This window comes from Nycticebus coucang, chromosome 9, assembly GCF_027406575.1.
Source record: "Nycticebus coucang isolate mNycCou1 chromosome 9, mNycCou1.pri, whole genome shotgun sequence".
NCBI lineage: Eukaryota > Metazoa > Chordata > Mammalia > Primates > Lorisidae > Nycticebus > Nycticebus coucang.
In genome coordinates, this window is record NC_069788.1 from 36,903,840 (window position 1) to 36,919,114 (window position 15,275).

General features: G+C 36.4%; 1 protein-coding gene across 11 annotated transcripts in view; it reads right to left on the reverse strand.

Annotated features, from left to right (window-relative positions):
- The window catches only part of UBR2 (ubiquitin protein ligase E3 component n-recognin 2), a 136,201-nt gene that overhangs the window by 51,649 nt on the left and 69,277 nt on the right, over positions 1 to 15,275 (reverse strand). For 10 of the 11 annotated variants that reach the window (XR_008382270.1, XM_053600924.1, XM_053600925.1 and 7 more), the window contains exons 12-18: positions 9,034 to 9,197; positions 8,851 to 8,950; positions 7,075 to 7,203; positions 5,549 to 5,732; positions 2,916 to 2,977; positions 2,023 to 2,133; positions 1,293 to 1,358 (exon numbers count right to left, since the gene is read on the reverse strand). Coding sequence is in view for 10 of the 11 variants with exons in the window: in XM_053600924.1 (XP_053456899.1) it covers positions 1,293 to 1,358; positions 2,023 to 2,133; positions 2,916 to 2,977; positions 5,549 to 5,732; positions 7,075 to 7,203; positions 8,851 to 8,950; positions 9,034 to 9,197 (816 nt within the window). In the remaining variant the exon portion in view is untranslated. Of the gene's footprint in view, positions 1 to 1,292; positions 1,359 to 2,022; positions 2,134 to 2,915; positions 2,978 to 5,548; positions 5,733 to 7,074; positions 7,204 to 8,850; positions 8,951 to 9,033; positions 9,198 to 9,421; positions 9,561 to 15,275 lie in introns of those variants that run through there. The other variant, XM_053600931.1, reaches the window with a different exon arrangement.

Here is a 15,275-nt window from a genome sequence, read left to right on the forward strand (position 1 = left end):
GCTGGAGTGGGAGTGATGAAATGTAAGTAGGTAATCACAATCTAGAGTTGTGAGTGCTGTGGCAGTGATAAGTATCATGTTATGGTCTTCACAAAAGGGATATTAGCCAAGTTTCAGTGTGTTCCGGAAGGACTACTGGAGAAAATGATGCTAAAGTAAAGACTGAGACACATAGGAAAATAAGTTAGCTAGGAGAAATGAGAAGGCAGGGGTGGGTAATCTAGGCAACAGAAGAAATAAACGAGCAGAAATTAAGATTTAAGAGAAAGCACAGCAAATTCAAGGAACCTTCACAGACCTTGAAAATTAACTTAAAGGGGTCAAACTGAGGGGCTTAAAATTAAGAAGGTATGGAGAGGCTCGGTACGTGTAGCTCAAGTGGCTAAGGCGCCAGCCACATACACCAGAGCTGGCGGGTTCAAATCCAGCCCAGGCCTGCCAAACAATGACAACTACAACCAAAAAATAGCCGGGCGTTGTGGCAGGCTCCTGTAGTTCCAGCTACTTGAGAGGCTGTGGCAAGAGAATCACTTAAGCCCAGGAGTTGGAGGTTGCTGTGAGCTGTGATGCCATGGCACTCTACCAGGGCGACAGCTTGAGGCTCTGTCTCAAACAAAAAAGAAGGCATGGAGAATTAAGAGGAGTTATTCTGAGCACGTTAACTCTGAGATGCGTCCAGGAATCTAGATAGAAATATTTAATCGTGTGTTAAGCCATCTGAGTTTAGAGTTTAGTAGACAGGCCTGTGTGGGAGACACAGATTCGGGAGTGAACACATGGATAGGCAGTCCTCAGAATATGAATGAGACAGGTTCTGTAGGTTTGCTCTTTTTTTTTTTTTGTAGAGACAGAGTCTCACTTTATGGCCCTCGGTAGAGTGCCGTGGCCTCACACAGCTCACAGCAACCTCCAACTCCTGGGCTTAAGCAATTCTCTTGCCTCAGCCTCCCGAGTAGCTGGGACTACAGGCGCCCGCCACAACGCCCGGCTATTTTTTGGTTGCAGTTTGGCTGGGGCCGGGTTTGAACCTGCCACCCTCGGTATATGGGGCCAGCGCCTTACTGACTGAGCCACAGGCGCCGCCCTGTAGGTTTGTTCTTAAGTTGAATTTGTATGTAAGTTGGAGCAGATACATTTACCTACTACCTGCAGTAGCCTCCGTTTATAAGAGTGAGTTGTACATCAGTTGGATGTTTGCAATTCAGGGACTGCCTGTAACTAGGTTCTGTGGAAATAACAAGAAGCAAAAGACTCCCCACACCTTTAAGTTCAATTTTTTTTTAACTTATTACCTGAAGCATTATTATATCCTTGTCAAACATCTCGCGTCTGCATTTCACATTATGGTAGTAATAAATCTAAAAAAATAATTAATTACATTGGGTAAATAGGTTTTTATTGGCATAGCTCCCTCCTCCCACTAAAAAAAGTGTATCAGTTTGTATCAGTGCACTTAAGCAGGTGATGTAGTTTCCTAAATGGTTAACCCGATCTTAATACAGATTAATCAGAAGCTTCTAGATTATAGTAATCATTCTCTGGTTCACATTTTGCAGCCAACTTTCTGGGCTTCCCAACAAAGTAAAAGGCGGTGGTCTCAGGAACATTTAGAGCTACCAAAAATAGGAACAAAATCCATAGCCATCCTGAATGAAATTTAAAAAGTAAAATCTGAATCTTAGAGACATACTAAAAGAACTTTCACCTCTTAACCCAATTTAATTTAAATAGATGAAATCTTGATTTTCATTATTTAATATGCAACTTTGTTCTAAAAAGTTATTTCAAATGAAAATTAAGACCACTGCTGTTCATCTCTATTTTGGATTTTATTTACTGACAAACTATGATTAAAAGTTATAAGAAAATTTTTGGTTTATTATTACATTTTTCTTTTCAAACGATTTTAATACTGATAGTGAATGATACTTAGCTTCACTGACTAAATCCACTGAGAATTACAATCTTCCCAGAAGGCAAGGAATCAAGTGAAAACTCTCCGTAGACTCCAAAAACACTTACCTGGTTAACTAGAGAGAACCCGTTCCTTCTCCACATTCCAGCGTGTACTTGGGCACACAAAACGAGACATCTCAGAGGATGTTCTATCAACATGGGTGGGCTAAGTTCACTCTGCAGAGACAAAGCAAACCAAAAACGCAAAACGTCAACTTATAAAGAAAGCTTGGTTGATAGGAATGGCAATTAAACAATTGGCAAGTTAAACAATTAACTTGTTTAATTGTTTAATTAAACAATTAATTTTTATTTATTTATTTATTTATTTTTTTGTAGAGACAGAGTCTCACTGTACTGCCCTCAGGTAGAGTGCCGTGGCGTCACACGGCTCACAGCAACCTCTAACTCTTGGGCTTACGCGATTCTCTTGCCTCAGCCTCCCAAGCAGCTGGGACTACAGGCGCCCGCCACAACGCCCGGCTATTTATTGGTTGCAGTTTGGCCGGGGCTGGGTTTGAACCCACCACCTTCGGCATATGGGGCAGGCGCCCTACTCACTGAGCCACAGGCGCCGCCCTTAATTTTTTAATTAATAGGAATGGTGAGTTAAACAATTCAGTTGAAGGCCTTAAAGGAAAAGATGGAGATCCTCTGAGGAAAAAGGAATTCTGCCTGCATGCCTGGCTTTGTGGTTGAGACTCTTCCCCGGGTCTCTCCAGGCTGCTTTGGGCTACCCCACAGATTTCAGACTTGCCGGCCCCCATAACTGCGTGAGCCAATTTCTTAAAAATCAATCAATTTCTCTTTGTCTCTCTCCACATACGTATGTGCACACACATCTTATTACTTCTGTTTCTCTGGAGAACCCAAATAAATAAAGTTTGCTTCAAAGTGATTTGAAATATAAGGACCACAATAAACATGTATATTCACTTTTAAAGGTCAGCACCACTTACTAGAGGTAGGAGCTCTGGAAATTTATCTGCCACTTCACTTTTGCTTAATAATACATGCAAACCTGCACGGAAGAACAAACAACAAAAAAAGTATCTCCATAAGTGAAAATCATTTAGGAAAAAAAAAAATCCCTACAAATGCACTCAACTTTATGTATCTTCTTTTCTCTTTGGGAACCTATTAGGTTACGAATTAAGATACAAAAGGAACTGTATCCATAAATGAAGCTTTTCAAAGTTCATTCCCATGACTGTATGCATCAAAAGCTCACTCAGACCCCATCTTAATTACATGTACCAACATACACTGATGACATTTTAACAAGTACATGTTAGATGCAGAAACAGAAAATGTAGCTCTATAACTATAATAAAAACAATTTATATATGTTATGCCAACTTTAAGAGTCATCTTAAAGGCACTGGGCCATCTAGTTTGCTCCCATTTAAAGTATAGTGGTGAGAGAGTCTTCTGGTAACTGAATAGGAAAATTGGCCCTCGGAACCCATGATCTGCCCTGGTCCTGACCTCAGATTTAGTTCCACAGAACTTCCAGTTTAGGATCAAAGCCTCTTTGGCTTCTAACCTCAACAGGTGCTTCTATGGCTCAACCTTGGTTCATTTTGATTGTGTCCTGTTTATGGTGTTACCTAAACAGAGGATGCACTTTACAATCTTATCAATTATGTTGGCTGCTTGCTCAAGCCTGGTTTGAGGCTTGCTTTATCTGTGAAGACCTGCACTACTAATCCCATTCTAGTAACTTGTTCCCAACATTTACTGCTTAAGATCATTAGAGCACATGCCTAACTTGTTCATGAACTATTTTGTATTTGTTTACTTAGCTCTCCAATTAGACTATAAACATTCAGGCCAAGATTTATCAAATACAGTGAGATGAAAATGCAAATTTATTCACTCAAAAGCTTTGAGGGAGGTAAAGACCTAGGCAAAAATTAGTACATTTTTAAAGTATTGACTTTTTTCAATGTGCATAACTATGGGCATCAGCTTCTCTCCATAACACCAGGTTTCTACAGACAGAAGAGATCAGTGGCTGAGTTGGAGACAGGACTGACTTTATTGCCTTCTAGTCCAACATTTTTCCATAATACCGTGCTATCAGTTGTCTACGTTAAGGATCAACTGTTTAGTTGCTCAAAACACATATAAAAACAGAACTGGGCCTGAACAAGTTCTAGAAATAAAAGAGATTTCTTCTTGGGATCACAATTTCATTTTAGGTAATTATCTGTTGTACTATTTTAATAATCATATATTTCAGAATAAACAACTCCATCATCTTCACAGTAAGTTATCTTAAATCATTATGACTTTAATGGTCTATCAGCAGGACAACATGATAATGCTCAGAACAAAAAGCCTTCAGAATGAAAGAGGGATTATTACTACTAACCCCATGTACATTAAACGAATAATGAAGGAATACTATGAACTCTAGGCCTAAGAGTTTGATAACTTAGATGAAATTGACCAATTCTTGAAAGACACAAATTATCAAAGCCCACACAAGGAGAACTAGATAACCTGAATAGTTTCGTATTAAAGAAACTGAATCAATAAATAACCTTCCAAAAACTAAAGCATCAGACAGCTTCACTGGTGAACTCTATCGAACATTCAACGAAGAAATGACACTAATCTTTCCCAGAAAAATCAAAACAAAACAAAAATACATGTTTACATTACATTAAGTTTCTAAGCCACAAGAGTAAGATAAATTACATATTCTGCAATGAGTACAAATACTACCTTCAGAACTTCTCTTCCTTCTATTTCCTGAGTTAAAATGGAACTAGAAAAACTAACAGTATATGAGCAGGCTAAGACTAGAACCAAGAAATATAAAAGGTATACTGAAATGAGTCATAGTGATGGACAGGGCATATTCAAAGTCTTTGCTGATGCAAGGTGGCAGCTTCAAATATTTGGCCAATTATAAATAGCCTAGAAACCAACTACCTCAGATTAAAAGAATTATCACCACAATATGGCCTCACTCTTGACCTGCCACTAAGAGAATATCAATAAATACCAAACAGTTTATAGGGAGGGGAAAAAAGAGCAAGAGAAAACCTAGGGTGGTTTTCAGATTATTAGCATATCACTTGAGTGATAGATTACTTTGAATTTCAACAATACTGATGTTGAAGCTAGACTGAGTTAAACAATAAAACAAGCTAACTGTAGAGCGAACTGTCGTTAAGAAATCTGAAGCAGCACTATGGTACAATGGTTAAAATCACGGCCTCTGGTGCCAAATTGCCTTCAAATGTCAACTCTGATTCTTTCCTGCTATGCGTCATTAAGCAAGTTACTATCCTTTTTTGTTTTTGTTTTTTTTTAGCATGCCCTGGCTGGGTTCAAACCTGCCAGCCTTGGTACATAGGGCCTACACTCTAACCATTGAGCTACGGGCACCCAGCCACTGTCTTCTTCCCATTTGCGAAGTGAGCTTGGTAATACCTACCTCATATAGGCCCATATGATGATTAAATAAGTTAATGTATATAAAAATCTCAGAATAATGCCTGGCAAATAGTAGGTATTCATAAATATTAACCATAAACAAAGATAACTTTAGAATTCTCTTTTAGGGGAAATGCTTTACCTGCAAGTAAGCGAGAAACTGGGAGGTGAATGCTAACTTTTTCTTGGGAAACACAGTATCTGATGGTTTCCACTGAATGTCCACAAATGCTTAGTGTGATTGGCTGTTCACCATCAGTAAAACCACCATGACATTGCATCAATACAGCGAGACATTTCTTGTAAGCTTCAATTAGCACTTTCTCCTAAAAAAGAGGGTTTTTCTGTAAGTTATACAAAATACTGGGTTTCTACAACATTGAATAAGCACCTCAAATTTGATGATGAATAAGTACCTCAAATAACAATATCTACAAAACCAAACTCAATCCTCCTCCCAAACTTGGTCCCCCTCTTCCAGTACTCCTTGTCTCAGTGAATGATCTATACAGCTATGGAAATCTACAAGTTATTCCAGTATCCTCCATTCCCTCATTCCTTGTTCTCTACTCTATAACCAAGCTGGCTATTTCATTTTTTAAATTTCTCTCAAAACAAGTCACTTTATCTCCAGTAACTCAAGGCACTACTATTAAATTCCCTGCTTCAACTGTTGCCCTCCATCCATTCTCCATATAGAGTCATTTTAAAAAACACATAAATTGAATCATGTCACCTTTCCATTTGGTGGTCTCTAAAGGCTTCCCATTTCAATCAGAATGAAATACAAACTTCTCTCTAGGGCTAAGGCCCTGCAAAGTCAGGTCTCTGCCCACCTTTCGGCCCTCTACCTTTACCTCCAACCACAGAGCCTTTTCTTAGCTCCCAGAACCACCACGGGCCTGTCTCGTCACAGAGCAAGATGCAGCTGTTCTCTCAGTCAGGAATATTATTTATTCTTTGTTAGCTTAACTTTTACACACACTTTTTTAGATCTCATGGAAGCCTTCCCTGATCCTCCAACTTACATAGATTCTCATCTAGACTTTATTATGAAAAGAAGGGCAAAAGAATTTTAAGGCACAGGACAGATGTACCAATAGTAAAACTTTATTTTGAGGAAAATTTATGAACTAAATTATAAACTTATATAAAATTATATAAAATTCTCGAAGTCTATAATGGGTTATAGAAAAAATGAAGATAGTTACATTAGAGAAGAGAATGTGGATTATTTCCTTCTCTATTTTTTAAGTTTTTCCTTAAGACTTTAGAATTTTAATTTTTTTTTTTTTTTGAGTCTCACTATGTCACCCTCAGTAGAGTGCTGTGGCGTCACAGCTCACAGCAACCTCTAACTCTTGGGCGTAAGCGATTCTCTTGCCTCAGCCTTCCTAGTAGCTGGGACTACAGGTGCCCACCACAACACCTGGCTATTTTTTTGTTGCGGTTGTTATTGTTGTTTAGCTGACCCGGGCTGGGCACGAACCCTAGAATTTTAAGTTTTAAAATTTTATTGAATGTATACGTAAAAAAGGAAAATATGCTATTTTACAAGCTAAGTATAATCTTTATTTCTCCAAATCTCCTCAAAACTTACTTGGAAATTTGCTTATTATCACCCTGCCTCCATTTTCCTCCTCTCCCCTCCCCCGAGAAGAAACTCACATCTAAAGCACACCAGTCCTGCATCATTGAAATGACATGAGTTAATTTCATTTGTAGTGTAAAGGCTGCTTCCCATTCTGGTTCCATTTCAATATGTTGTCCTACTTGACGTGTGACTGGATCCATTCCCTTAAAGGAAGTGAAAAAATTTTATATGCATTAAAATTATAGTTGCGCTCTTATATGGAAACCTAAAAAATAATGTAAAAGAAATATATATTGAATATAAAAACACATAAGGTATATGTTTCCACAGGAAATAGTATGAGAAGTTACAGTTTTAAATTTATAGTGTTTATATTATAGTCTCGGAAGTAGTAAGAGAAGTTGCAGTTTTTAATTTTATAATGTTTATATTATAGTCTTGAAATACAAATCAAAAATCCTGATAAAGCACAGAATGAATTATTTTAGAGGCAATCTTATAGATCTCTTTTAGACTAAAAAATACTTTAATACTTCACTGCAATAATCCTTCAAATTTCTTTTTAGCTCTATTATCTATAGAAAAAATTGTTAAAAGAAATTAGGCAGGCTTTTAAAATGTTATTGAATTTATAAATATATTTTATATTATAATCAAGTTTTAGTATTTATGGTCTAATGTGCAATTAAGTTTTCATAGTGCCTGAAAGAAAACGAAGATAAACAAATTTTATTAAAAAATTACTTTTCAGAAACCAGTCTAACTACTCAGCTATGTTAGAACTTACTAAATAATAGAGAGTACAGAATACCTTAAATATTCAAAATGACCCAAAGTAGCTATTATTTTCATTGATACATGAAAACCACAGTACTATTATAATAAATTAAATACCCATGAACTGTCACTGAACCTAGGAACTAGAATGTTTTCTAAAAATGACAGGGCAACTTTGATTATTATTTTTCTTAAGAAAGCCTAATGGCTACTAAAGGAATCAAAATAGTATTTGCTCAGATTTTTAGAGATGTGACTTATCTTTTTACAGTTAAAACTGGTTAAACAAACCTACTGGTTTCTACTTCTAGATTCTGTTTCATGTATGGAGATAGTCTCCCCCCCCCCAAATAAAAGAATTAAATAGGGGAAAAAGTTCTACACTGCATTATATAAATATCTCATCAAGGAAAAAAAGAAATAAAGAAACACTAAAAAAAAAAACTAAAAACACCTATAGTTTTTAATAACTAACTTGACTGTACTTCCCAAAAAACCTACTTAGAAAACGAATTTATAACTTCTAAAGAAAGAACATTAATGATAACCAAAAGAATTATCGCATACAAAGAGCAGCAATGCCTGAGCCTTTGCTGGGATCTCACTTGCTGTACCTTTCTAAGAGTCTCTGATAAAAGAGGAGCTTCTTGGTCCAAAGGCAGCCATCCAAATTGATCTTTTGGAAATGTGCCCAAATGAAAAAAGAAAATGCATAAACAGAAAGGAGTTCAATTCAATGAACAAAAATAACAAACACATGCGGTGGTGTGTTTGTAGTCACAGCTACTCGAGAAGCTGAGGTAGGCGGATCATTTGAGGGTGACATATGCTATTACTGTGCCTGTGAATAGCCACACATTCCAGCCTGTGCAGCACAGTGAGACCTCATCTCTTTAAAAAAACAGAAGATGGGTGGCGCCTGTGGCTCAAAGGGGTAGGGCGCCGGCCCCATATGCCGGAGGTGGCAGGTTCAAACCCAGTCCTGGCCAAAAACAAACAAACAAACAAAAAAAAAAAAAGAAGAAAAAAAAGGAAAGAGGAAGGAAAAGAAAAAGTTATCAGTTTACGCATACCTGCATACATTTAAGTAATTCCAAAAAGGCATCAAATCCTTGTAGGAACTTCTGCCTCAGTTCATCTGACCATTCAGTTGGTTTGCTAATTAAAACATACCTGAACAAGATAAAAGCAGCAATGAATATACACACTAACATTTCACAGGTTGTAATTGGTTTAATAATTGAACAAAAACTTACTTGAGATCTAAAATAAGACTCTGAACTCTCCTAAACTTGAAGGCTTGTAAAGCAGTGTATCGTTCAAACTGAAATCTGCCCTGGGCATCTCGGTGTCTCAGATGATCCATGAAAGTCTTAATGATAATGGTCATCAGATTTTCTTCTGTGATCAGCATTCGAGCCTAAAACAAAGTATATCAGAGACTGGGGTGAGCAGAAACTATTTACTAGGAGGCAAAACAAACAAACAAACAAAAAAAACCCCGAACACCAAAAAGCCAAAAACAACTCATCAACATTGTTTAGCTCCTTCAGTTTAAAACTCTTTTCAACACAACCATATAATATCATAAATGTATTACTGCGTATTTCTAAATAACAATTACTTACTCCAATTGCCATGTGTATGAAGCAACAATTATATCAGATGCCAGAAAGATGCCAGAATGTTAGAAGACAGTTCCAAGCCTCATTATTCAAAGATAATTCAGGGTGGGGGATCTGAATCAGGCTGCAAATTTTCCTTAACTGAGACATTTAGACACCTATAATGGTATGGTATAATTATTCTAAGATTCAGAGGTTTATGTTAAATTTTCTCTAGAACTCAGTATGAAACTATATTTCTTCTTAATCTCCTTAGTTAATATTTACTTTTTGCTTTGTTTCTATGTATAGATATATATTGTGTAACATCTCTATGTATTTTTTAAAAAGCCAATACACATAAATGGTGCCAAATACAAGTAAAAAGTAAGGCCCTAGCACCTGAGGTTTCCCATCTGAAGGCAAACCCTGTTAACAATATTTTGCACATTCTTGCAAAGGTGTTCTGTGTGTGTAATATCTATATATCTATACATATATACATATAGAATACAAAATAAAAAACCGATTAAATGTATATAAAGTATATATAAGTATGGGTATGTCTAATTATATCTCTGTCCCTTAAAGGATAGCATATTATAAATATTGTTCTGTACTTTTTACTTGATATATTTTAGAGACTGTCCCATATCAGTTCATACAAATTTCCCTTATTCTTTTTTAACTATCACCAGGTAAACTTTTGTATCATACTTTAGTCAGGCTCTTACTGGTAAAAGACACTGGGTTATTTCCAGTTTTATGCTCTTACAAAAGATGTTGCAACAAATATCCACTGTGTACAGTTGCAATATTTATACAATAATTCTCTAAAAGTAGAAATAATGGGTTAAAGAGTATATACGTTATAAATTTTAACGAAATTACCCAATTGTTCCTAGAAAGAGGCTTAACAACTTATACTTTTGCCAATGATGCAAGCCTTGCCCCTCATGCCTTCCATAACACAATATAACGTCAAACATTTTGATCTTTGCCACTGTTGATTTTAATCTCTCAATGTAACGTTAGACTTTCTCATTTTACTTTAAATACCACATTTTTACTCTGATACATAACACCATGGATCCCCGCCCCACCCCTTTCCTGCCTCAACAGCTAATTCCTCCTTGGTTTTATGGAGTGTTACCGATGCTGGGTGACAACTTAAGTCTCACATCAGTCAGTATCGGATAATTAGCAAGAATGTTTCATCAAAAAGTAGACCAAAGTAGAAGAAAGAAGTCTAAGAATACAGTAAAGCTGTATTCTAATGTAGAGGTTATGTGCTAAGTCATCAGATGAGCAGGCAGACAATCTACAGAGGTAAGTATACCTTTGAAAACTCTTAAATCATCATCAGTGGCCAGGATTTAGGCCGTAAGAAGCTCAAAAGTCAACAGGATTAACTTCTTTTAAATTTTCCTCCAGTGAAGATTAAGATGAAGTTTAAAGTGGTGGGGCATGCTGTTAGGTTAAGTAAAAAATTTTTCCTTGTTGTTTGCTTATTCGTTGACTTTGAGGAAGTTATAAGAGTTTGACTCAATTCCACTGAGCTAAGAAAAACCTGTGCAGAGTCAGCTTATAAAACTTGAGTAGGTAGAAAAGAAGTTTGTCGAAGGTCAATCTCACTAATCAAGACACTTCTTAGCGTTTTCAGTTTTAGATGAATGTTAAAAGGGATGACTCACATATTGCAACTGAATTCTAATTGTCTGCACTGGGGGTCAAATAAGAAATTAAGAGAGTGGCTCATTATTAACGTCCCATTAAAACAGGGGAGTAGCCTGGTGTGGTGGTGGGTGCTTAAAGTCGCCGCTACTTCGGAGGCTGAGTCAGGAAGTTTGCTTGAGCTTAGGAGTTCGTGACCAGCCTGGGCAACATAGCAAGACCCTGTTTCTAAAACAAAACAAAACACTAAGAAACCCTGAAACAAAACCAAACAAAATCCAGGGGAGTTATTCAGTTTCTAAAATAAGACATGGACAACCCTCCCCACCCCCCCACAAACAAACAAAACTCAGAAGAGTTATTCAGCATTTCTACTTTTAAAAAGATAACTAAAGTGTATTTCCCAAAGTTATAAATGGAAAAGGAAAAAACCTTAAGTGCTTGGCTTTATCAATACTTTGAGGTAATGTTTAACATTAAACATCTAACACTATTATATATTTCTAGTACTTATCACTTAATCTAAAAATTACTTTAATTTTTGTATCTACAATTCACTTTGTTTTAAAAAACAAATTTAACTGTACTTAATTACAGTTTTTGTTCACTTTATGTAATTCATATTCAATTTTGTTTTGCAAGGCTCATTACACATTTAACAAAATATTCAAAATAAGCCAAATTCTCCCCTACAATCTGGAAAGCTTCACTGAATATTAACAGTCTATGCACATACTCTTAGTTAAACTAAACATGCTCTAGCACCTAGAGATAATGCTGACTGAGGGCACAATTAATAAAATAAATTGGAGCAACTATCTTTTTTTTTTTTGTAGTTTTTGGCCGGGGCTGGGTTTGAACCTGCCACCTCTGGCATATGGGGCTGGTGCCCTACTCCTTTGAGCCACAGGCGCCGCCCATCATGAATTCTTAAGTACTGGTTCTTGACCGAACTAAAAATCAAGACTGCATTTACTAAAAGGCAATTCTGATTGAAAGATAATTAAATTATCTTTGAAAAAAAAAAAAAGGAAAGACACCATGGCTATAAAATATTCCACTAATTATCTAGGGCAAGTTATTTTAAACCAAGGATACACAGAATTACCAATGGAGCTTTCTAAAAAAACCATACAAGTACTCTTCTAATTCTAATCCAGACTAACCAACACTTTCACCAAAAACAACTCAATTAAAAAATAAAGTTTGAAGGTGGGGCGCAGTGGCTCATGCCTGTAATCCCAGCACTCTGAGAGGCCAAGGCAGGAAGTTTGCTTGAGTTTAGGAGTTCAAGACCAGCGTGAGCAATGGTGAGACCCCATCTCAACTAAAATTTGAAAAATCAGCCAGGCATTGTGGCAGGCACCTATAGTCCCAGCTACTCCAGAGGTTGTGGTAGGAGGATGGTTTAAGCCCAGGAGTTTGAGGTTGCTGTGATGCCATGGCACTTTAGCCTGAGGCAGCAGAGTGACACTATCTCAAGAAAAAAAAAAAACCTGAATGATGAGAAGAAATTAATAAGAATTTCAAAGATTTAACCTCTCAAACATTCCTAGTTGAGATTAATTAAATATTATTTTATTTATTTATTTTTTTGAGACAGAGTCTCACTCTGTCGCCCTGGGTAGAGTGCCATGGCATCCTAGTTCAACCTCAAACTCTTGGGCTCCGGTGATCCTCTTCTCTTAGCCTCCCAAGTAGCTGGATCTATAGACACCTGTCACAATGCCCAGTTATTTTTAAAGACAGGGTCTCACTCTTACTTAGGCTGGTCTTGAACTTCTGAGCTCAGGCAATCCACCTGCCTCAGCCTCCTAGAATATTAGGATTACAGGCGTTAGCTACCATGCCTGGCCAGATTAATTAAATTTTAAAATAAACAACCCAGGTATAATTCTTGTGTCATCTAATCTATTTTAGGGCATAGGGACAGACATATACTCAATCATATACTCAGTTCATTTTACAAAGCCAAAGTCTAAATAAACACATAATAGGAAGGAAACACCGACCAATCCTACTGTGAGCATATGAGCAAAAATTCTAAATAAACATTACCAAACTGGACTTAGCAGTATATTAAAGGAATACACTGTTGCCCTGTAACATTTAACATAATAGCAGGATGACTTCAAAATTAGACAAGTTTAACTAACATAATTTGTTATATTAATAGGTCAAAGAATCCAATTCTTCTTCTTTGACCAAGGAGTGTATTTACTGGGTCAATAGCACAAAGCAAGAAAAAAGACCCCCTCATTACAACAGATGGAGAAAAAGTGTTTGCTAAAAATATTTAAGCTTGATTAAAAATCATACAAAACTTTAAGTAAACCAGAGCAAAAGAAAATACTCTTAGTATGATAAAATATTAATCAAAACTAGAAGTAAGCATTTTTACTTCTATAGTAGATCTTTAGTCTATATTAAAACACCTAAAGGTACTTCCATTCAAGTCAGGTAACAAATAAGGATGTTGTAAATATAAACCAAATAGCTAGCCTGTGCTCACAACCCTGCAGTAGCTATCCATTTCACTCTGTATAAAAGACCAAAGTACTTACAACGGCCAGCGAGGTCTGGTGTTGCCCATTCCCACTTTCACCCCATCCCTAAACTTAATGACTTCACTGACCACTCTCCTCCTCATTCACTCACTCCAGCAAATATGGTTGTTTTTTTTTTTTTCTATCCTCCAAAATGCCAAGTGTGCATTCATCTCAGAAATTTTGCATCTATTGCTCTTCCGCCAGTTAATAGTATCACTCACTCTCTCATATTCCCTTTTGTATCATCCTATACAAAATATGATCCATCCTTTCTATTCCCGTAACCTGTTTTTCTACTTTGAAGTATTTACCAGTAGTTAACTTACAATAAAATGCGGTTGTTTGTGTATCTATCTTCTCACAGTTAGACTAGAATTATGTTTTTCACTGCTGAATTTATTCCCCAGATCCTAAAATAGTGCCTAGTCATTAAAGGTACTAAATCTGTTTTGAATAAGGAAATACATATACTAATTTTCTAGTGTTTCTAACTAAAGGAGTCAGATGAGAAACAAAAAGCTGAAACATTAGGGAAAAAAGCAAAGCTGCCATTTGTAGATAACTAGAAATTCCAATGAGTCAACACAAAATATTAGAAGGTTAGTAAGTGGATCAGATAGATGTAAGATGGATATATAAAATCAAAGTTTTATTACATACTAGCTATCCCGTTTAAAATAAATTATGTAAGTAAAATTAAGATAGCATCAAAATTATAAGACATATAAACTTAATTTAAAAATGTGTTAGACTATAAAAAGAGAACCACGAAGCTTTTACTGAGGACATAAAATAACATTTCAATAAATGAGGACAAATTATATTCCTAGGTGGTATATATCCAATGTTGCAAAGGTATTAGTTCTTCTTGAATTAACCCACAAATTCAATGTCTTTTCAGTCAAAATACCAATGTAATTTGGTAACTGACAAACTGATTTTAGTTCATCTTTAAAAAAAGGTCTAAGAATATTTGGAAAAGAATAACGAAAGGAAATTTAGCTCTATAAGACATCAAGAGAATATTAAGCTATAAGTAGTTACTACAAATGTGTTACTGGCATGGAAATGGACAAAAAGATCAAGGGAGGAGAGAAGCACAAATTTGAAATCACACGGGACCGTCTCATAGGCTTCTCAAGCTTAACCTGGTCTAAACTGAAGGTATCACTTCTCCTCTTTACAAATCCTAAGTCACTCTCTAAAGTTCCCTGTATCCCAGTAAGGGACAACGTTCACTCAGTTGCAAGTCAGAGACCCGCGAATCATCTTTAAACTTCTTTAAACCCAACATTCAGTTAATCCCAAACCCAACATCCCTCACCACAAGCGCCAGTTCCCTCACAACTCACACCCACTGGCAGCGCCCTGGTTTAAACTGCCATCAGTTCTTGTCTGGAGCTTTGCGTTAACCTCTATGTAGGTTCCCCACCCTCATTTTTAGCCCCCTCTAATCTCTTCTCCCAATTATAAACAGCACGGTCTTTTAAAATCACAGACGTAATGATGTAAGTATAACCAAAGCTCTTTAATGCTTTCTCATACTCTTAAGATAAAAATCAAAATCTTTAAGCTGGCCTATAATTACAGGTCACTAATGGTTAAACAGACTCCTGGACGGCTTCAACTATATTAGAATATTTCCTTTAACATAAAAGTAATATGGGGGAA